Source organism: Typopeltis vanoorti, chromosome 1 (assembly GCF_054136105.1).
Source record: "Typopeltis vanoorti isolate ZY-2024b chromosome 1, IOZ_Tvanoo_1.0, whole genome shotgun sequence".
Taxonomy (NCBI): domain Eukaryota; kingdom Metazoa; phylum Arthropoda; class Arachnida; order Uropygi; family Thelyphonidae; genus Typopeltis; species Typopeltis vanoorti.
In genome coordinates, this window is record NC_143549.1 from 82,777,581 (window position 1) to 82,802,063 (window position 24,483).

At 33.3% G+C, this 24,483-nt stretch overlaps 1 protein-coding gene across 1 annotated transcript; it reads left to right on the forward strand.

Annotated features, from left to right (window-relative positions):
- Positions 1-801: 801 nt before the first annotated feature.
- LOC150110162 (peptidoglycan-recognition protein LB-like) lies at positions 802-24,357 on the forward strand. Its single transcript, XM_090391765.1, has 5 exons — positions 802-839; positions 9,011-9,102; positions 18,974-19,159; positions 19,277-19,482; positions 23,337-24,357. Exons 2-5 carry the CDS (start codon positions 9,024-9,026, stop codon positions 23,481-23,483), a joined length of 618 nt encoding a protein of 205 aa, XP_090247891.1. The 5' UTR covers positions 802-839; positions 9,011-9,023; the 3' UTR covers positions 23,484-24,357.
- The last annotated feature ends 126 nt before the right edge of the window (positions 24,358-24,483 follow it).

The window sequence follows — 24,483 nt, forward strand, 5'->3', positions numbered from 1 at the left end:
TTTTTTTTCCTTCATAGGTCCAGTATTCGTTTCTGCTGGTACATAGAGAACATATATCATAGCCGAAGTGCCTTGGCGTATTAGTCAGAAGATAGGTCAATAATCCAATTTAAAAAAAAAAAAAGGAGAAGAATTCGTGATAAGCACATTAAAATAATTAACAATAAATGACTATATATAATTTGAATAGTAGCAACTACTAATAATTTTATTAATTATAAATCAAATAAGTAAATTTGTTTTGGAACAGGTTATAATATTTAAACAGCAGAATTTTAACGCAGTCAGAATATTGTCGTCAAGCTTGATTTTATATAAAATACAATTTTTCAAGTATATTAATGGCATTTGTTTGTTTCATCTTATGCAGACGATATTTAAAAAAAAGGTGGTATTTTAAATTAAATATTCTAAGTATATCAACAGCATTTATTTGTTTTAACTGACGCAGACGATATTAAAAAAAATTAATCCTCTAAATTTAATTAGTGGCTGAAAAACACATCAGTTTCCCCCCCCCCCCGCGCGCACCACCACCAAATGATCAAAACAGTGCAATATGATTGAAATATCTTAATTAGTGAGAATAAAAATGAGGAAAGTCATAAAGTGTAGGTGGTACTATGAAGAAAAATACCCAAGTATGTCGTAAGTTGTTCGCACGTATAATCAGTCAAGCGTTTTCCCCCAGAACCAATGCCGCGTTGCATTACATCACAGCTAGCTGTATTGTTAAGGGAATGCATATATATTTTACCGCGTGCACTTTCGCGGTCTTTCAGAAACCTTCTAAAGCTCCATTCCCATCAGATTTCCGGACGCGATCATCAACTCTGCAGGTGAGTTAACAAATATTTAGAATGACACCGCGTGTTTTTATATACAGTACGCTACTAGAAACTAGGAGAGTGAATGGAAATTTTTGAGAATATTGCCAACTGTCATATTAAATCGTTTTCATAAATCTATAATATCGCCTCATAGAAACTTTTAGATCTAATTAGAATATTTTGTATTTTTGATGTATAGTTCAAAATATTTAGTCTAAAATTTTATTTTTCTTATTTTAGTTCATATTTCAATCCTTTCAACTATCTGTTACTTTTAATTTATATTGTCTTTCTAAATTTACACATCGTCTCGGATTTTATGTATTTCTTACATACGACAGTTTCTTTAGTTTTGATTTAGTTATTTTCTATAATTCTTGTTGAAATGTTTCACATCTTTATAGAAGAGAATATTAAAATTATCTACATAATCAAGAAATTTCTTTTTTTATATATATAATTTTATTATATGACTTATATATTTATTATATCATTTTGGTTTGGGACAATTTTTGTTTACATTTCTTAATTTATATATATTATTTTTGTAAGTTTTGGAAAAAAAGTCTTATAATGATAGAGTTTCCACAGGATAAAAATCAAGTCTCCATAAATTTTTCACCGTTCTTCCAACGGTGGGACAATGCGCCCTTTGGGTTGAAAAGATCTGCGGTTCCATTCTCGTCGTGACGAGAGAAATCTTTATATGGACCTTCTTCAACTGAAGGTAGGTTAGATGATCTCATACGACCATAGCTTTTTTTTTTTTTTTTCCCTCTCGGAAACTCAAGTTTTTCATCTCGCATACAGGCAGGTCAGCCACCATAGAACACACAGTTAACAACAGAATACTCCGGTGGTGGTGGTGATGGTGTGTGTGCGTGCGTGCGTGCGTGCGCGTGCGTATGTGGACAGTGGGTAATATAGGATTATATTTTAGTGAGCGACAGATGGCATAATGTGATTATTGAATACATCTGTAGAGCGCAGATGATGACACACACACACACACACACACACACACACACACACACACACACACACACACACTAAAGAGAATGAAGGTAAAGGGAAGAGGTTAAGCAATGAGCGAATATACACAAGCCAACGTATGCAGTGCGCGATGAATTTCGTGGTTTTTGGTTTGGTCACAATGATAATTAACCTGTATATAGTTCACTTTCTTGATTTTTTTTAAGCATCGAGTTATTCATCTCGGACTATCTCGCTGCGGGGTTGTCTTTCCTCTATATTCTGATTTTTTTTTTTTTTTTAACAAATATAAAATCAACCTTGAACATATTCACTAGTTGTAATGATTATGTGTACATCCCAATATAAATATATGAATTTGAGTAATTCGCTTAATTTATGAGCTGCGACTGCAGATGGACTCATGTCTCCTGGCGGAAGGCCACTAATAATAATAAGAAGAAGATTGAAATTAAAGATACCAAGAAATTATATACTTGGTTTAATTATATCCAAGTAGCAGTTGACAACTGAGTTGCCCCAGTCCTGAAAGATACTTCAGGCGCAAACTTTGTTTGCTTACACTTGGATAATGGATTAAACACAAGTATATAATTTCTTGGTATCTTTAATTTATAATATAACCAAGTGAAAAACTTTCAATAAGAAGAAGATTGCTTTGTTTGGTTCCATAATGGTGATTCATGTTTCTGCACTAAAAATATTAAAAGAAACATTACAATGCACTGATAAATTGAAGTAAAAATCTGAAATGTCAAATTCCCCGAAATCATCTAGCCAAAAGCCGTTTTTTTTTTTTTTTTCTAAAATGCAGGAAAACTAACAATACAATACGAATTAGGTTCTACGTTGAAACGCAATATACCTTAATATTTTTAATTCCAGGTGTTCAAAGTACGAGATATTATGCACCTTACGTAATGAGAATAAAAGAAAGTGTACCCTTATTCGTTGTTTAAACGATATGTAATTGAGGAGTTAGAATACGAAGTGCTGTTCAAAATGATCCAGTCTGGCTGGGAAAGAAAAAAAGTGCAGATTTATTTCGTTAGCGATCATTGACTCCTTCAAGTTAGTCCGCTGGCGAATTTATTCACCAACTTCCATGTTTCGCTACTGCTGGAAACACTTCTTGTAGTCTTCTGTAGCAGATCGCGTTCAGCCCTTCTCTTTCGACTAGGATCTTAAAAAAATCCTCAAATATCGGTCCTTTTCACTACAGTTTAATCTTGGGAGCAGAAAAGAAGTCATTCGAGGCTGGTTCTGGGATGTATGGAAATTGGGAGACCAAAGCTTGGACTGTTGCAAAGACCACAAAATATATGCAGAAGCCTTGAATACAGTGAAGTCATTTGTATTTGCAGTTTTTTGTCTGGGCGTAAAAAATTCTCGTGATACTTTAGTCGATGCATAAGTTATTCACAGTATTAAAAAAAAATAGCCATGCTTATATTGGCTATATTCACCCCTTGCAACCATTTTGGAAACTTTTGTCTACATTTCGTGTATACATGGTGCAAAAATGTTAGAGACGTGACTACATCGAACCACTAACAAGTTTGCCTTTTAAAAATTGCTCAACTTCCGAAACATAAATTTAAAAAGCCATCACTTGTGTTGGAAAATATGGACAAGAAAAGAATGCAAATAGTCAAAAAGACCTTTCTATGGTGAGATGCGCAGTAAAGCAAAATTAATGAGAGACAGTTTTGTAGTATCCAAGTATAAGAGGAATCAGCCTTTTGTTCATAAGCTTTAGCACTATTTAAACGAATCACTATCACTTCTGAACATCCGTCTTTGTGTTTTATTCGATGTATATGTATATTTGATTAACTAATTTCTTTCTTTGTATTTTTCACTTTTTTTCTTTCTATTGTCTACGCCAGATGCATTGAATATAAGCATTTAATGAAAGATTAATATGGGGAGCACTTTATACTATTAAATGAATCATTATTTGGATCCATGCCAACTCTTCTATCCAATTAGTGCAAGGATCTCTCAAGTCAATAATGAAAGTTTTCTAATGACTTGCTAGTTCCACGTCAGTGGATTTTTTTGCTGTGTTATGTCTGAATGTGCAATTCTTGAATTTTAAATTCCAAGCATATCTTTAGACAAAATACAGTAACATGCTGGAAAAATCCTCTTCTCTTTCCTTCCTACATAGATACAGAGCTTGTAAAAGTCAGCACTCTTTCAGCTAATTAAAATAAAAACCATCCGTCCCAAAGTTGACGTTCATATACTGCAGTGTCAGCATTAATATTAACTTTGAACAGCGCAGCACAAGATGATTTGTCATTGATGTGGAATATTTTGTTGCGCATGAATTCAAACTTTGAATTCTTACATAAGATTACAACTTTGTTTTTCTCATGCTGTATAATCAAGACTTTTTTTGTAATAATTCTAAATAAGTTTTTCAGAAACATCGGATTTTTAATACTGTTATTTGCCTCGAAAATATAGGATCTTGATCCTGCTATCATCGAAGTTGAATGTATCCAACAGCGGCTTACGATGTTCTCATCTTTATTTGCTTTTATATAAATTATATTTTGGACAGAGAATTTCCTGTCCAGATAAGGATTACATAAATGTAATCCTTATTTATTAATAAGGCTATTAAATTTAAATAATGATATCATGATTTATCAGTCTTTATTTCGAAAATTCAGCCAGCTAAGCCTTTTGCTCAAAACTTTTACCAAGACAAGGGATGAGGACGAGAGTAAAACAAATGCAGAAGGGCTGTTTAAGCCAAAATCTAGTTGTGATTATCAGAATTGAACTCAGTCAGTTCAGTATATTTGTAATTACGTAGTTAATTCTTGATTTTTTGGGATCTGGAGAAGATTTACCTAACTTCGATCTTTAATGTGCTTCATTCCACAATTCTACTCGTTAAATTAGTTTAGAAATTAATTACGTATATCTTTATTTTCTTCTTTTTTTTTGTACTCCTGACTCACAATTTATAAACTAATTTTAAGAAATTTAATTTTAGCCGAAGAATTTCATTTCACTTTCAACTGCTACATAAATATTATTTCACTTTTGTTTACAGCTTATTTTGCTATCGAAATCGCTACAAATTGGACATTTTTTACATTTTACAAATTTACATTTTCATCTAACACTATTACCCTGTTTCTATGATTTCCTGTGGTAATAGGAAGCAAATTGTTGATGCGGCAATACATATCTAGTTTAAAATTTCTGCTGTATATTCTGTGAATGTCCAAGCACCAGTATGTGTGTCACCATATTTGTTGCTTAGTTGAGGTCACCGTCTGCAAATGATGGCAGTAATATGCTGCTGCTATCCAGAATTCTACTTCATCCCAAGGCATGGGGGGGGGGGTCATTAATATCTATTTTTTTTTTTTTTTACACGTACTCGGATAAATACGATAATGGCTGTGTCGGAAGCAGTTTACACATCTATTGATAGGCTACTTGGTTATAATTACGACCGAAGCAACTAAGGTTAACTCACTTTCAAATGAAAATCTGTTATATAAAACTTTATACAGATAAGCCTAAATGATGTCGAAGTATGTGAACAACTTAAAAAGATGTCAGTTTAAGTTGTTCACATACTTCGACAGAACGTTAAATAATGTTAATTAATTAAACTAAAGTTATTGACCTTTGATTTAGCAGCTAATATTAAAATCCTATATGATCTTTTAGACGTTACAAAACTTAAATCGTTTGTTTTCACCAACAGAAACGTCTCAGAATTTTTCTTTCATCCTCTTATAGATGGCATTTATTATCGCCTGCCTTAGATACAGACCCCCCCCGTCTAAAAATGCATTCTTTTGATTCAGCCTGATCAAAATATCCCGATCGCCTTTAGCATACACTCGCCATAGAAGATAATACTAGTAATGTAGTGAGAAAATGTGTCTAGCATACAAGGGATTCTCTTCAATAGACTTCTCCATACTTGATTCCTCTACAACCTATCTTATCCTACTTCCTCAGCCATACTGCTGGTGGGTGGGGGTAGCTATATGCTACCATACTAGGGAGATGATTATGAGCAAGGTGGTTTCCCGTTGCCTTCCTAGCCGTACTATATCCTTTGCCTGTCTTCAAAGGCTTCTTCCCAAAGCTTATAGTTTATACTCTGCACTATTCCAGGCTTTTATTATTATTGTTGTTATCATCTGCAATATTGTTTTAATTCAGCGCATTGGACTGATTGGGCCTAATCGAGCTCCCAGAAGCAAAAAGCCAAACATTTAAAACCTGATAAAATTTTGTAAGACTTTGCGGAACAAAAAGCAAGAAAAATTTCATTATAATTAGTTTATTTCTGTCATTTTTTTTGTTTTTTTTTTGTAAAAATATAATCAATAAATATATCATTTAGTTTTTAATACTGTTTAATAGCATATATTTCCGATACGTAATTATCTAAAATTAGGGGCCCCCGCCAAAATAATATCATTATTGAGCTCCGCGTTTGCTAAGCGCAGGGATTGAATTCGGCTATTTCTAATCGCTGCTCTCAAATAAACCCAAAACTGCCTTGACCACTTTCGTTGTACCTTATGTGATCGACAGAACCAAATTTAATAATTAGCACACACATAGTCAACCCTAGATCCGATCTTTAACTCTTCCAACTCATGTCAATAAAATCAAAAATGACAGAATCTGATCTTTATAAACTCAATCAAGCATGTTATATAATAGAATATATCGATCTATGTTAAAAAGTTAATATTAATTATTTTTTGTTTACTTGAGATATTTTTATTGGCATCCTATAATTGTACGCTACTTCTACAACTCATAGTTACGTGTATGTAGCTTAAATGTTGCTTAGTTTTTAATTTTTCTGTTCTTTTATTCCAATGTAACGCAATCATTGTTATGTAGAAATCAATGATAACCACTTCATGATTGCCAGATGTCTTTTTTTTTCTTTTTTTTTTTAATAAATTTATCTTTGAATTATGGAGAAATCTTTTATCAATTAGATATTGACTGATGGTTTGCGTAGGTGATGTGGGCGATAATCATCTGTTATTTTGAATTTTACAAAAGCAGTTATCACTATAGATATATCATAAGAAGCAAATCAATATTTATCATTCATAGAAATAGATAGGATGGAGGGGAGGGGGAGAGCATGATTACGGGCTCTCTCTTCATCCTCATTACCTCACACTGTATATAATTTACTCTTTTTGAGATAAACAAGTTCCTGTTTAGATTATCTTATTTGCCTTTTCACCCCACCCGTATGCTTTTTTTTTTTAATTTTATGTTCTTGCTTATTATGTAATACTTCAGTACTGTTTGTTTTCCTGTAGATTCTTAATCCGATTGAGAACTATATCTTTAATTTTGAATGATTTATCACTTGAATGATTTAGTCCACAATAATTTTTTCACTGAAAACATTATAAATAACATTTACAGATTGTACAGAATTGTACAAAGTTAAAATCTACGGGTAAGCTTATTTTCTATAGGTGTCGTTGAAGTCATCAACGGTAATCAAGCTAGTTGATTTTTGGCCAAAGTGCTGATCTCTTTTTTATTTCATTTTTTTCACCAAAGTTGTAAGTGAAATGGTTCTGTTTCAAACAAATATTACAGATTTTAATACCGATTATAAATAGCATTATAAATTATAAATGACTGATATTTCGAACATTTCTTAGTCAAGCCATTTCTAATATAGAATTACATTAGCACACGAATAGAAAAGAGAGGAGAGTCCTTATAATGAGAATCATTAGAAACATCTCGATAAGTTCCAGATGTCTGACAGTGGGTGGAGTCACACTGACATTTACAGCATTTCTTAAGCCAAACAACCAGACGTAATCACCTACCAGTGTAGAAATCCAGTTGCATAAGTACTAACGAAATGAAATTAACATAAAAAAAAAACCCGACTGATTGCTTAGGGCTCTGTAGAAGTAGGTAAAGGTCAGGAATCGAAATCAGTAGAGCTAAAAATCTGTAATCAGGGTTTTGAAATGTATTAAGAGAGAGAGAGAGAGAGAGAGAGAGACTGCTCAGGATTTCGTATGTTCATCAGTTAGAAACCTTAAAAGGGCAACATTTTATTTCATTGCCAGAGGAATCCTGAGTAGGAATTTACCATTGGTCAGTGCGTAAATTATAATAGATGAAAGAGCCTAAAAAGTTTCAATTGAAATTGTAAAGTTAGAGAAAGAAAGAATATTATAAATCATCATTATTTTATAGTCAAATGAATTCATTTGAAACTATGTTTTCAAACGAAGTCTGACATAAGCTGTCTGGTGAACACAAATTGACCAGACAGCTTATGGGAACACAGTTTTGGCATCGGAATTAGCAAAGCATTATTGCACTAATTAAAAAGACACGAACTCACTCTAAGAGACCTTTTAATTGTTCCTTTAATTAGCGATTTTGATTAAGATTTCACTAATTCGGCAGCTTCTTCGACCTTAGTTGTCATTACAGAATAGGTAGAAAGTTAGGAGACTCTCTTTTCAATATCGTAGCAATCATATGTCTGAAAGGTTGAATTTTTCATAATAGAACTCTTGGTCAGTGAGTAATTACTTTTTTAAAAACTTTAAAAACTTCAAATTCAGTTATTTGGCTGAAAACTGATGATGAATTTGTAATATCCTCTATTTTTATATCGGCATATTTGATTAGAAACCGTCGTCATTTATGGAAGATAATCCATAACATAATGAAGCTATAAACCAAATTCTTTATGGAGAAATCTTAATATTTATAATCAATATTTGATTTTTGTTCTCGAATATAACTGTTACAGTAGCTTTCCTTCCAAATGTTTTCTTAATCACGGTAATCGTCTTCAAGATAAAAAAAAAATTAATCGGGATGTCTAATTACTTCAGTTTATGTCAATAAAAGAGTCATTCGGGTTCTTTTTATCTTTCAAATAAAGCAATTGCAAAATTGGAGATAAAGAAGGAACTGTATTCTATGTGGAAGTGTGTTACTTAACAATAAGGAGGGTAGGAATTCCCGGTTGCCACACGCGCACACACGTATATAAATATAGAAACCGCAGTTTATCTAAAACCACTTTATATAACTTATCTAATTTAATATTTTAAGCCTCTTTCTCATCTTTATTGGCATTTTTCAGCTATACTGAAATATATATATTGCTATTATTACAGATATAAGAAAGAAATGGCAAACTCCGGTGCTAGTATGCTAAATATCCTCTTAAATCGTATCTTTTTCATCATTCATTTACAGAATTTGCCTGGTAAGTGATTATAATACTACAAATATTTATTTTATTTATGAATAGTTGCTTATATATAATATAAATATTTATATATCATACCTATTTTATTTTAAACTTATGTAAAATTTTTAATGTTAGATTTACTATGATATTAGTATGTTTAGAATTAGTAGTTTAATGAGAAATTTAGTATTGGGTCTCAAAAATAAAAATAAAATAAAATAAATTAATTCAAAAATGCAGTACGATCGTTAAGAATAGCGGAATACTTTCCGCTATTTATATACCTTGATTCAGCCCGTCATATACACTGATTTTCTAGGAATCGCACTTCGGTTTGATTCAATGATATTCTCTGTGTCTTTCTTTTAAGTAGTCTTACGAAGATGTCACAATCATTATTTAGCACATAAGTTATCTGTATTTGGAGTGTATTCGCTTGCAGCTGGATGGATTTCATTACAATGTGGTATTTGGGATCTGTACAAAAATTTCTCGAAGAGATTTCAGTTTTGCTTTAAATCAGACGTTTAAAGGTACAAAATGAGATAAACCGTTTCGAAACCACACACAGTAATCATTAAAATCTGACATGTACGAAAGTGAATAAAATTTAGTATTTTAGGTATCTGCTAATACGAATACTAATGCCACATCATTTCAAGTAGGTTTTAAATCAAATCCATTTGAAGCGACCAGATTAGTCAACGCGATTCGAAGTCGCTAATCAGGAAAGTATTTGCAAAACTCACTTTTTTTGCGATCTTCTTTAATACTGGATTCTATGTAAAGATATTTCATGCCAAAGATACTTTTTATTTTTAGAAACAACGTATTTATAAGGATTACAAGTATTTTCTAACAAGATTTTGTATTATTTCTGCAAGTCTTCGATTATAAAACCATTTAGTCATGTACATGTTCGTAGTTCTTTGTTAGCATTTCTATTTTTTAAAATTTAGTTTTATTTCATTTTTAATTTTTTATTTATTATTTTTTGTATGACTATGTTTCAACATGCCGCTTGAAGTTCTGGACGCTAGTTGCCATTTTTCTTCCTCTTTATTCTTAACCTTGAGTTTTTCTGTTCTTTCAATCATTAATAACACATTTATTTTTTCTTGCTATATAATTATTCTCTAAATTATGCGCATTACCTTTCTTTCCCCTTTGAAAACATTTAATTTTCTCAACATCCTCATTACTTCTTCCTGTTTTTTTTCAATTTTTATTACGACAGCTATAATTAAAATGAAAAAAAAAACATTGAAGAATATTCAACGCAATCCTTACTGTTTTTAAGTAAAGCTCTCTCAAACAGAATTTAGATACACTGAATAAATTATTTCATCTTGAGGTTTTCCTCATTCAGAAAGTTATTTATTGATTTGAATAGTTCTTTATAGCGTTTTGTTTACTTTCCATTTTTTCTCTAATCTTGAGTTCTGAATAAAATTACATGCATGCCATATTTCAAGGTTGAGGGATGGCCTACTTTATTTTTTAAGGCTAAGCTAATTTGTTCACCTACATCTACACACAATTTATTTCAAAATGATATATGGCAATTAATATAGTTATTGTTTTCTGTCATGTTTAGTGATCCAGGATTAATGTTGTCTTTTTTTTTCTACACCATGTTGCGATCTTTAAAAATTAAAAAAAATATATAAAAGGACACACATATATTTTTATTATTTTTTTCTTATATCATCAAATTATAATAAAAAAATATAATAAAAATATATTTTTGTCCAACTAAATTGGCACAGAGCGGTATGGTAGTTACGTGGCAGCTCAAATAAAACAAAAATACATGAAATGTTTCTCATTTGAGACTAACAGTTTGAGAGAGCAGTTAGACCAAGCCAATGGAACTCTTAATTGACAGCAGCGCTATTAAAAATCGAACATGAAGGCTTCTGGCTAGAGTAGGTAGTGCAATATCAAGGCAAAGTTTCAAAAGCAAGCTTCATTTCCCCTTCTTGGTTACAAAACAACAATGGATATTTAACAGACTTTTATCAGTAATTTAATAACAGGCTGTAGTTTCAAAAGTTTTCATTTATTTTTTATTTATTTATTTTTATGAAAGAGGGGAAAGTCTCGAAAAGACTGAAAGCAAAACTGTTCGTAATCAGTCAAATATTTTCTTGACTCGTCTCATCTTTGGCTAATGACCACGAAGATATATTCAGAAATAAATCCTAGATGCATAACTGGATTATACATAAAAGTTAAAATTCAACTGATTGCCAAGTTATACTACTTGATAGAGATAATACGAACTTAGAAACTCTGAATTAATCATTACAGAAGTTTTTCACAGAAACTTAACAGAATTGTTATTTTATTTCGTATGATGATACATCTGCCGTGACGGGGAGGTTTGACGAGATTGCTTCGACTGGGAGGTACGGCACCATCTCAATCCCCTCCCTATTTTTATCCGGGTTCGAGACCGGCATAGCTGACGAATCAGACCTATGGCAGAAGGGATTGTCTTAAGTATTCCTGTGTGTGTTCACGGGGCCAGTTTGCTTGTTCTGGGGGACGAAAAACCCGAGTTTTCGGATGAAAAAACCCCGAAAACTCGGATTTTATTTACTTAAAACCTGAAAAACCCATATGAAACCAGCTAACTCGCCTTTCGTCGAAAGAGACCAGATAGATTCCTCACACTAACGGGAATCGAACCCAGGTCTTTCCGACCAAAAAACTTCGTCTATACCAACTGAGCTACGGAGGCTCAATAGAATTGTAATGTAGACCTAAGAAACTATGTTGAAATGACCATTTCATATCCTGTTTCATAGTTGAGCCCTATCAGGATATGAAGAAAGTAAAACAGATATAATGAAACGTTCAGTGGTTCACATGTTAGCTTTCCCATGCTGATTACATAAAATACAAAGAATAAGAAGAAGCTTTCGTAGATAACAGACACAATAACTCCCACATAATTCACTATGTGGCGTTTAATGATGTAGGAAGCACGAAACATGGGAACTGTTCAAATGCAATGTTTCACTTTCCTTGAATTAAGGATTTTACACTGAATAAACGCCAGACCAATGGATATTTCCATTGCACAATAATAGAAATATTCATTCATGAACTGCTGTACAGTCAATCGCGTGCGTTTTCAGTATGACAAATTTCCTGTCTATTTTTGAAAGATTTTGCTGTCCACATCGGCGAGTCATCAGTAAGAAGTCAAGATGATTCTCAGTTGAATAATTTGTCGTTGGTAACGAGCTTAAATAAAGGTTTCAGTTAGTCCTCAATTCGATCCTCGTATCCTCATCTATAACTGCAATTGATCATTGAACAATAAATGTATTCAACATGCTAATAAGAAAGCGATTGAAAAAGATTGCTAATATACATTTAAAAAATCCCAGGAGCTTAACAAAATTAATATTAATAATATTTACTCGGAGATGAGCTGATTTTATATCCCGTTGGGGTATACAAGTAAAAGTATAAATAAATAAATAAATCCGCTTAAGCCTTTTCCTTTCCAAAGGGAGTAGGGAGAACTGTTTTTAGTCTTTTTTTTTTTTTTTTTTTTTTTTTTGAAATCGGTAAGCAGCATGTTCCTCTTTTCATTATCGCCACAGTTCAGTGCATTTCTGCTGCACTGAGGGACAGATAAAAGCATGCTTGCCTGCGCTAAGCTCTGGAATCCACTTAAAAAATGTCTGGAACATGTTAAAAAATGTTTAATTTTCTTGACCAAAAAGCTCTGGAAAGACTTTTATTGGGATTATATTGATCAAGTGTATATAATAAACAACTATGTTATACCAACTAGTTTCACCAACTAAGTCTGTTGGCATCTTCAGAGTACATAACTGATGTACGGCACTAAAAAGTAAAAAAGTGTTACAAACTAAAATCAACCGATTCCAATTATATTAAACAAAGAACAGAGCGCGTACAATACATTCATAGAGCGTGGATGATATCACTATAGAACGTTCCTAAATAGCAACAAGTGATAACAGTTTTTTTACTTTTTAGTGCCTTATATCAGTTATGTACCCTGAAGATGCCAACAGCCTTAGTCGGTGAAACTAGTTGGTATAACATAGTTGTTTATTATATACACTTGATCAATATAATCCCAATAAAAGTCTTTCCAATGTCTGGAACAGTTCCTCTAGACTGTGGTGAATCTCAGAGTTGCGATCTAGTCTATATATATATATATATATATCTTCGATAATAATATGCTGGAAAGACACATCTTAATCTTATTAAACTGAATGCGGAAAAAAATCACAGTTCTTTAGAAACGTTTCCTATTTTTCTACCTAACAGTTGTCGAGTCCATAAAACACATTATTTGTTTCTCCTTTCAAGTTTTAATCACAAAAGCTCACGACTCTACCACCAAAGGCGAATTAACTTATAATTAAGGAATATAGTAATAACACAACACAAAAGACCAACATTCTTTTCTGGTATTTCATTTTTCTTATTAAGATAATCTTTTAAAATGCTTTCCTCTCTCTCTCTCTCGCTCTCTCTCTATTTATTATTATTATTATTATTTTTAAATTTATATTCTTATATACTCTCAACGTATATTCGTTTTCTCCTGTCCATCAGCTGTGCTACTCACCTGATGGACATCACTGATAATACACCTATACATCACCTGATGTATAGGTGTATTATTGATCATTGCGACTGCGCCAGATGACGTCACGACAGCTGGGAATCGCAAACAAGTGAGAGCAGTTTAATCATGGTCACGGTACATTTGTGAGCAGCACAAACAAGGCAAATTTTCCTTTGTATTGATTCCATTTAAATATCTGCAGAAAACGTCTTCAGGTGTTTTAGTTCCGATGACGCAAGAAAGTATGCACGTTTCATTTCTTTTTTCTGCTTTCCATCGGTGAAGGGAATTTAACATAAAGCGTGGTTAGGCTTAACAGCTTCTGCTACGTATAGCCCAAACTACGTTTTACTATCTGTTTGCTTTCTATTTACATTAAAATATCGTTTTTAGACAGATAGACTGAAATATTTGTTAACATAACGATATCGACTTATATCTTATTCTAACTTTATTTATTATTATTATTATTATTATTTTTTTTTTTTTTTTACTACCAGGGTGGTGAATAAGTGGAATGGGTACTTGCGGTTGTTAGTTTTTCGTCAGGGAATCGGCTTAAGGACAGATATGATAGGTATAAAATATACCTATCATACTATTATACTGTGCGAATACTGGTTAGCTTCTGCCTCCCGTGGTGAAATTCTGAATCGATTGTGGATAGCATGATAGGTGTATCGTGAACTATGTAGTGGGCCTCCCGCGATGTCTCTTTTCAACCCTTTAACAACAATGTTTAAACGAATTTAAATAGCTTTACATATTCACTTCATCATGTTCAATGAATTGACAAAGATAGATTTCTTATTTGATTTTATATTATTTTTTCATCAGTGTACCTCTTATCTCATACGAATATAATTAAATGTTATAATTCTTAGTTGTGTGAATAAAAACAAATTGCCCACTTATTATCGGTATTTAATTTGCATTATTTCTTAGCTTACTTATTACCATGACAAAAGGAAGTGTCCGGTTTTAGTTGCATCATCTAATTTTATTTATTTATTTATTTTTACTCTTTCATTTGAGTTGTAATAATAATAATAAAAGATCGGGAGTGGGGGATTCCGGGGTCAGATGTTTCGTATTCCAAATCCCAAAGTTATAATCCAATGCATCGAATATTAGAAACTCAAAGATTTTGTTAATGTTCTTCACAGCAAGCTTCGTATACTATCCTACAATCGGATATTCTTTACCCAATATATTAACCACTATAAAAGTAACAGTTTTCGTTATATCAAAAAAGGACTCTTAATTCTGACCATTACATTTCTCTAATTTCATAAGAAGTTAAAAGCGATGAATAGTAATAGAATGCTAATTACATTTTGATAATATAGTTTTATATTATTGTATATCATGTTGGTTAATCTGGGGATTTGTATTGAGTTCCACCCTCTGAATCAGCATAAAGGATTCACTCCCTTTATCTTCTTCCCAATATCTCGACCTCTAATTATACATTCGAGGTGGAGGGGGGGGGAAAGGAGACTCAAATTTTAAGACTTTTAATTTTCGAAATGTTAAATCATTTATTGACTTTTGCATAAAAATTTAACGCACAAGTTATTTCAAAATATAGTTTCAATTTATGTATAAATTCTCCATCATTAAATATAGCATATGTACTAAAATAATAATAGTATTAAGTGCATATTACCGAATTTCTTTGGAGGTCTTCCTATTGGTGTTGTGTCATCTCACAATAAATTGAAGTTAAATTCGTATTTCATAAGTAGGCATTGTGTTCTTGTATATACATTTTTTATATTTTTCTTATTTCGTTTGCAGTAGTAAACGAGTAAGAAAATATTAATGATTATCGATATTATTAAAATAATAATTAAATACAGTATTTCATATTTTATTACAATAACACATTAAATAATTTAGCACCTAAAATTCTTGAATTAAAATCGTTTATTTAAGTACACGAATGATACTTATGCTTAGTTTCTGGAATGTGGATCCTGTAGTAGTGGTGATAGCAATAATAATAATATATCACTGTTACGCGAATGTTGGGAATTAAGTAATATTTCCCGTCGGATCAGATCCCATTAATAACGCCTTTGCACTTAAACAATAAGGATTTTTGAATTCAACCAGCTATTCAGTCAAGCGTTTACATTTTTATTTTCCTGAAGACATTGCAGAAAAAAATTGTTAACAGAAGTAGTTGTTCTAGACGCGGTTGCTCTACTGCACTACGGCCTTGGTTATAGAACAGCAGCCTTGATTGAGCTACAGGTAGCGAAACCCATTATTTAGATAATAAGAGGGTAATAGGGTGTAACACAAAGGGAATTTAGACTTGTTTTCCTTATCACGGACGTCGTTACTTTTGCCGATAATTATGTTTTAGTAAACTAAATTTCGTTCTGTATGGATGCAAACACGAGGTATTTTTATTACTAAGGAATTAAGGAATCTGACAAGACAAAAAAAAAATATATATATATATATATATATATATATATATATATATAACCTACACATACCGGCCACTGAATTAGAAACTTTTATTTAATACCGTGGTTTCCTTATAGGCATGCGACTGCCAATACCCATCCTCTTCAATTCCTTGTGCATTGTTCTGTGAGTATCGGTCGGGAACAGCCTCCATTAAATGCTTCGGTTAACACACTGGAAGTTCTGTTCGTCCGTAAAAGCTTTCTCAGACGGCGATCTCGTTCCTGGCAGTCTGTCTTAGAACCACAGTTACGCCTCTAAGACAAGCAAGTGGGTTACTTTTCCACTGATTAAACATCCGGTATATCTTATCGTTTGAGTCAGCTCTGCTGTTTCCAAAATCGTGGCCTTCAGCCAGACGGGGACCCACAATAAGCCGTTTGTCGAGCTCCGAAAGATTTTTTTGTTTTTCCTATTGTGATCAACACTGGCGATTACTCATCAGCAGCATTCTAAAATGGTCACGTGACGCATGTGACCAAGTATTTTGCATATACGCAGAGTAAGAAGTAAGTGACGTTTACCATATCTGCATAAAGATTTCTAACTCAATTGCCAGTATGTGCATTATTCATTACTACCGTCGGTGGGTGGGTTAAGGATTGTAGATAATCCGAGAACTCTATTCCATAGAACAAACTTTTTTCAAGCCACTTCATACTCGCAATAAGAAGGGAGTGGTCTCGCGCTGCGTGATGGTCATCTCTCGTCTAAACACATTCAAAAACAGCCATGGCTGCAGTGGGTTTTGATCAAAAGAACTGTTATTGGTAGACGAAACGGAAGTGCTATCCATATTTAGGACTTTAAGGATAATCCGGGAACTCGATTCCGTAGAACAAACATGAAACTTTTCTGGAAATGCAAAGGTTACTATAACAGTGTGCTGTGATAGTGATGATCTTTTTTAGATTCAGTTGCGTCTGTATGAGATTTTAAATTCTAACACTATTAGCAACTTAAGGGGGAAAAAACGTTAACCCAGGTAGAAATTCATATTCCGAAACTTTGGAAATAAATAGTACAATGTTGAGATTAAGATTCGGATGATGTAATAAAGCTTCTCAGCTTTCATTGAACAGGCGTTAATTTTTATTTAAAAATCAGCTAAATTATTACCAACTGAAAATGAGTTGTCAATCTCTCTAACTGTTCCTTAACAGAAAGAACCACACTTACTTCCTACTGGCCTTCAAACATATCAACCAAATCCACCAGCCATGAAACTATCAGGTGATTTATGAAGCCAACAATGTAACTTATGCTACTTTCGTCAACAAGACGTTCAGTGAGAAGCGAATCTTTGAACATCGTGCAATACCGAGTTGATTAACTTCATAAATCCAGTTTAGCTGAACATGGTATTTTTTAAAAATAATATGAAATTAACTCTTGTTTGAAGTATCTTCCAGTCTGAAGCTAGTGAGTTATGGATTTAAGGTTTTGTGTCTCAAGGTAACTCGAGAATAGAAATATAGTGTTATGAAGGCCATTAGCAAACGTAAAGGAAGCTGAAGATCAATTGCAATTTATTTCACTTCTTTTTTCGAAAAGAAAACCAGGTCATGTTTTGGTAGCACTCTACTTACATTGCCAAGATCGCTGTTTACCTCATTGGTAAACAGTTCTTAAACCTTAGACTGTTTTTGCACTTAGATGGTATGTCAAATGCGTGGTTGGGAGACGAGTGTTCTGTCATCAGCAAAACCATCGATTGCAGTTCACTTCATTTGAATGACTTCATTTTGTCAGTGAAGTCATGCTTCATGACAAAGCCTGGAGCATTTCGGCATTGATAGAGAAATCTGAAGGTAAGAAGACGTCTGCCATGATGGGCGGTGAACAACCAAATACAAAAAAAAAAAAAAAAGAAAGAAAGAAAAAGAAAAAAGCTACCTATTTGCAAAGGATGGGAGGTATTCTATAAGAGTGTCATTTATTGAACAATTCGGATCCGATCATACGTTTCGGAAATATCAAGAGCGATTGTATGCCTACATTATCTACACATGCCGTATCAAGGTTTCTCCATAGCATGTGTTTAAAGGTGAATAATGTAGTCTAGGAGGTCTGCAAATTAAGAATGGCTGGAAAATCCATGCTCGTAGGCCTTGAGGTACAGAAGTTGACAATTTTATGTATATGCAATTTTATTACACATTTTGCAACTTGAACTTTTTTTCAGTTTGGATACTTAATTAAAGTTTACAAGGAAGACAGTGACACACTTAATTTAATTTAAAAAAAAACGTAAACAAATGGAATTTAACTATTCTTTAAACATTTTTAAACTTAATAATAGAAGGCTAAAGGAAAAAGAAGCTCAATATAAAAAGAATTTAGTTTAAGTGAAATTAGATACTAACTAGTTTAAATCATATCGCATGAACCTTTTAGAGATTAAAAGGTACGCTAAAATGTCCTATATGATTAAAACATATTTTAAACTAATTAACAGCATTTCTACTTAAAATGGTTTACAGTCGATTGATACTTCCAATAGTCATCTCGAGCGAACTGAAAGACTAGCGTTTTATGTCACCGTTGTAGATAGACTCTGTAATTATATTCCTGTCTAAAATGATATGTCTACGTCACAAAAGTAACGCACCAATATATTCTAAACTATATCATTAAAAGGCACAGTCATTTCTATGGTTGTGTAATAATGTACACTTTTTTGCATTAAACTAATTTAATGTTATTATTAGTAAATGCATTTACTTGTAATGCACCTGATGCTGGTAGTGTTAATGACTATTTTTTTATTAATCACAGATTGTGCAGGTCTCGAGGTAATCAACCGCACAACCTGGGGAGGAAGACCACCAGTATCAATTCAGAAAATGACCTTGCCAGTAGAGCACGTATTTATCCATCACACTGCCATGGATAAATGTTCAAACTTGACCACGTGTTCGGCTATGATGAGAGAGATCCAGGATTTGCACCAAATTACAAATGGTAATTGTCATTATTCAAACTTTTCCAAATAATTACATTCCTCAACTACTGAAAATGAAGACTATATTACTAACCTATAGATACATTATAACCAAATTTTGATTTCTTTATTTTTAGGATGGGCGGACATTGGTTATGGTTTTTTGATTGGAGGCGATGGTACAATCTATGAAGGAAGAGGATGGGACAGAGTTGCAGCGCATACGCCAAAATATAACGCCAAATCCATTGGTATTTCCCTCATGGGCAACTATATGGAGGAACTTCCAAACGACAAAATGTTGAGAGCAACACGCAAGCTTATCAATTATGGAGTTTGGCAGGTAATAAGTTATGCTTATTGCTTAATTTAAAAAAAAAAAAATAATAATTTTATTATATCGAAATATTTATTTGACTGTTTATTTTGCGAAACGGTCTTATTTCGATATTAATGGTAGTGTCCAGATTGGACACTGCATCAGAATACTGATATGATGCTTATTTTGAGAAAGGATAAAAATCAAATGTATTACTAGATAAAATGTAGTTGAAAATCTCTTTATAAAGAGATTTTGAACCCTTTTTTGAGATTTTGGCTCTTCATTCTTCTTATACTATTAAAGTGACGTATGAAATAAAAATAAAAAATCCTGTGATATCTTTTAATCTCAAGGAGAATAAGCCGAACTCCTTTAGCCCTAACTAACCTTTTTGAAGATCGGTAGACAGCCATTCTATATTCCTTCGTTTCACTGATAGCTGAGCTCGACGCTGTCAATGAAATAAGATTAGAAGACAGATTACTGCAGACATGGTGCCATCTCGTGGTCCTAAGCTCAAACGAGTATGCCTAAATTATTGTGTTTTACACTTGACTTTTTGAATTGTTGGTTAAAAACCAGAGTTTTCAGGAGGAAAAACCCTGCTTAAGTTTGGCAAAGATTCACTGTCTCGAAAACTAATGAAGAAAAGCCTAGGAAAAGTTCTTCTAGTTGGCAACTGGGATCAAAATTATAACTTTTCTTTTTTTTCGGGCGGTCTAACGCTATAGAAGCAAGCACTTTCCACAAGGGGGGGGGGAATACATATGCACCTTAAAGACTAAAACAGATTTGTTTAATTTAATTTTCTTTCATTTAAATTAAAATAAAAATTAATTATTTATATATTCAATCCGAAGAAAGGGCATGGAATCTCTTTGAATATTCTAGATTTTTAATATTTTTGAAAGATTTAATTTAAAAGTTAAATCTTTCTGGGAGTTTTAAACTTCCAGATTATTTAAAAACTCAAGAAACTCTTAGTCTATACTTAGCAACTCCACAAACTTATTCTTTTACAACTTGAATAATTCTAAATAAGTCTTCCATATTTCCAGATTTTGATAAAAAGGAATAATGAGAGGAGCAACTGGGCCAACAAATGCTCCTCTCATTAACTCCTACCGATGTTATCAACAGTAGAAGTCCAGATACGAGATTAATTGATGCATATATAAAAGAATTGAAAAATATCATCGATGCTATTTATAGCCGAATAATCGCGCATTACTAATTTGTTTTTAAGATCTAATATGATATGGTTTCTTATCCCCTCGCCCATCACCAATTTCCTTAATGCATTTATGTTCCACGTATTCAACCTAAACTTGCATTCAATAAACTTCGATTTCTGTGAGATCCTTAAATGACTATATAAGAAAGTTCTTTTGCACCGGTAAGTTGCATTTCCAAATTTTAGACGCTTTCAGTAAAGCAAGATACTCGTACGTGCATCTATAACAAGTGCCATTTTGAACTAAAGTAACCCCCCCCGAGTTACGTAAGTAATGCGTTCCGTAAACCTTTACGTAACTTGAATTTTACGTAAGTCGAATTTGTAAATTGCTTAAGTGTAACTTCGTAAGAAACTGCAATGTTTATTATTATTATATGTATGTATATATACAGATATGTATTATTTACACAGTATTATTTTATAAACGAAAGATCACGCAGCAGTATTTACTCGGATATAAATTATAAAAGTATGAAAAATGCGAACATTATCCTTCACTGTCGAAATAGGTCGATTTACATCCCGAGCTATTGTTGATATAATTTTCCCATCTTCATACATACGAATTATTTTTCAACTTTTCTTCTAAAGTAATTGCAGATCTTTGTTTTTAGATTTATTACCAGCGCATTCGGTTTTGCGTTTCGAATCCATTTTAAGGGTAAATAAACAACGAACACTAACGGTGATAAACAAGTGACTAAACTAACCGCGCGAGGCATGGACTACTGACGGGTCATAGAAAGGAGGAATTGTTTACGGAGTCCTTATTTCTAATTGGTTGGTTTCAGTTTGAATGTTACGGCTTTTTCACACTTGCCCTCTGCTGCGTTTACCGGTAACCTGTCACTGCCTGTTTACTATTCGTTACATTTGCTGTGAATGCCGAGTCTAGTTAACATTATGTCGTTTCATACTGCAATGGATGTCAAAGACGCAAAAGCCGTAAACATGTTCATACGCGCCAGTGCATTTTCGAGATTTATTACGTAAGTGCGAATATACGTAAGTCGCGTATTACGTAAGTCGGGGAGAGTACTGTACTTGTGTGCGGCACTGAAGTGAACGATCGCAGCGCCGCCTGCGGCAGTGGAACTACTAGACTACTACCGCTGCCCACTCAGTGATATGTAAAGTATTCTGACTTACTCGAAAAGTAAGAAGAAAAAAAGAAATAGGAGGCATTGCTTTCCTACCGCTCCACATATATTAATTTATTTCCTCATATATTAATTTCGTACCGCTCCTAGTATATAAATTATCATTATTACAGGCACTTCCATGGAGTTCGAAGATTCATCGCGGAAGACCCAAGCTATCCGCACTATCTGTCATACCTCTCCTTGAACCCATTGATAGATAAAGCACTCACAATTGACTCTGGCAAACCCATATTTTTCGTGCTGCAGTCCACAACTGAGATTCACTATGCTTTGTGCGAGACTTTAGGGGACTGTGCCTCAGCATATCCAATAGTTGCCAGATGGGGATGGCCAATTTAAAAGTGGGCATCCTGAGACAACAGATGTCGCCAGGTCAGGAAGACCTTCCACAGTGACACCTGAAAACATCGATGCAGTGCGTGCTTTCATCCTTGATCATAGACAATCACCAGCCAAAAACATTGCACTCTGTGGATATTCAGGGACCAGTTGGGGTTATTATCCTCCAATATCTGGACATGAAACGCTCTCAGCGAAGTGGGTTCCCAAATGTTTGAATGCTGACCAAAAGAGAGAACGTGTGCTGTCACCTCAAGAGATTTTGGGTCATTTTGAGAAATCAGGTTCAAATGTTTTGGCTCGTATTGTGACTGTTGATGAGACATGGCTTCATCACTATGACCTAGAGACCAAACAACAGTCAATGGAGTGGAAACATAAAGGTTCAACGCGGCCAAAGAAGTTCCGAACCCAAAAGTCAGCGGGGAAGGTTTTTTTACCATTATCTTTTGGGATGGATGATATAATCCTTACCAAGTACCTCAGAAAAGGTTAAACTATAGCAGCAGTTTATTCACCAGCTCTGAAGGAATTGAAGGAGATACTGAAAGGAAAACGCTGCGGGAAATTGAGTAGAAGCATATTGGTTTTTGCAGGACAACGCACCTGCTCACGAAACCCAATAGACAATATACAACTTCGATTTTCAATGTCTGCCTACTCACCCTATTTGCCAAACCTAGCCCCATCTTACTATTTCCTATTCCCAAATTTAAAGAAACACTTGAAAATAACAAAATTTACCAAAGATGATGATGAAGTCATATCTGCAGCTGAGCACTGGTTTGTGCAACAGGGGAAAGACTTTTTCTCAGAGGATAGCAAATGATGCAACAGCGTCCTAATAAGTGTATAACACTTCTTGAGGAATATGTGAAATAATGTGTAAGTTACATGGTTCTACCTCAGTCCCTTTTGGTGATTATCACAACTTTTCAGCACACCCTCATATTTAAGCTAAACACCTTTTCTCTTAACATGAGGAAAGAGTTAGGGAAAAGAGTAAGCATTTTAAAATGTTACGAGATTTTGCAATGGCTCCTGAATTCCTAATCAGAAGCTCATCGCAAAATCTCAGAAAGCTTTATGTTCTATTCATTTCAGAGTATTTAATTTTTTTTCTTCTCTCATTGCAGGGCTACATCACTAGTGACTACAAACTACATGGTCATAGAGATGCCAGATGTACGGAATGTCCTGGAGATAAATTATACGCCCTAATACAGAAGTGGCCTCATTTTGATACTGGAAAGTTGGAATATTACACGTGTAATAGCAAATAACAGAAATGGAAAAAGAAACGTGAATGATTTTTTTTCAGAAATATCGTGCATCGCATGTTTTCATGGAGACTGCAAGTGTTTCGTGTTAATATATTATTAAGATAAGAGAGAGAGAAAGATCACGAGGTGTTGAGAGAGTAAAACGAGTTTTCTGCTGTCCCGTCCAGTCTCTCAAACTCCGACTGCTAGCCTCAAGTAAATCTAATAATAGTCCAGAATATCAGTTTGTTCAGATTTGGTGCAACATCTCTATTTATAACCAAGCTTTGGTAAAGAAACGTTACGTTAAGAACTCGAAGTTGCTTATGATATAAATCGATATTACAAGGTTACTTCGTATGCTCTACGCTCATTTAAGATCGTAAAACCGATCTGACTGCGATTTTGAGATCTTTCAGTAACCTCATTGAAGGTGCCGATAAAATATTTTAATGGAACTTTAAATGTTCAGTAACTTTAATTGACACACACTGAACCTTAATAAGCCCTAATAATAGTAAATAATAAAACACAGTTCTATTGGAGCGTGTTTTTAAAATATAGCGAGGTTGCTCATGGCAAAAGTGTAGCAAGCGCATTTTTTTATCAGAAGATTTGCTATCATAAACATTGAGAAATCCGGGCTTTATTATAAATGAAGATTTTATATTTGATCTGACTGAAGCGATATTTATAAAGACTTTTTGACTATTCTCGTTTTCAAAAGTAAGCAAAAGAACTTGAGTTTTTGAAGAAAGGAAGTTCTGGAACAAGCAACGGATTCTAGCCCATGAAATAATGTCACATGGTCTTAGTTGATTTTACTACTGAATAATGAAAGCTCATTAAAATCTGTGTACAGGAAATTCGGATAATAAATTGCTATTCCATCGCATTTTTGTTTGTTTGTTTGTTTTTCTGTTATATCCGGAATACAAACTAACAGCTCGATTTATAAATCATGGATAAAATAGACATAATTTAACCACATTTCGAAATAATTTACTAGCTAATGTAGTAG

Bases quoted from the DNA above. Each gene is read 5' to 3' on its own strand.
- LOC150110162 (XM_090391765.1), top strand. From the start codon at position 9,024: ATGGCAAACTCCGGTGCTAGTATGCTAAATATCCTCTTAAATCGTATC. The intron at 9,103-18,973 runs GTAAGTGATTAT...TATTAATCACAG, and splicing joins TCATTTACAGAATTTGCCTG to ATTGTGCAGGTCTCGAGGTA. The intron at 19,160-19,276 runs GTAATTGTCATT...CTTTATTTTTAG, and splicing joins TTTGCACCAAATTACAAATG to GATGGGCGGACATTGGTTAT.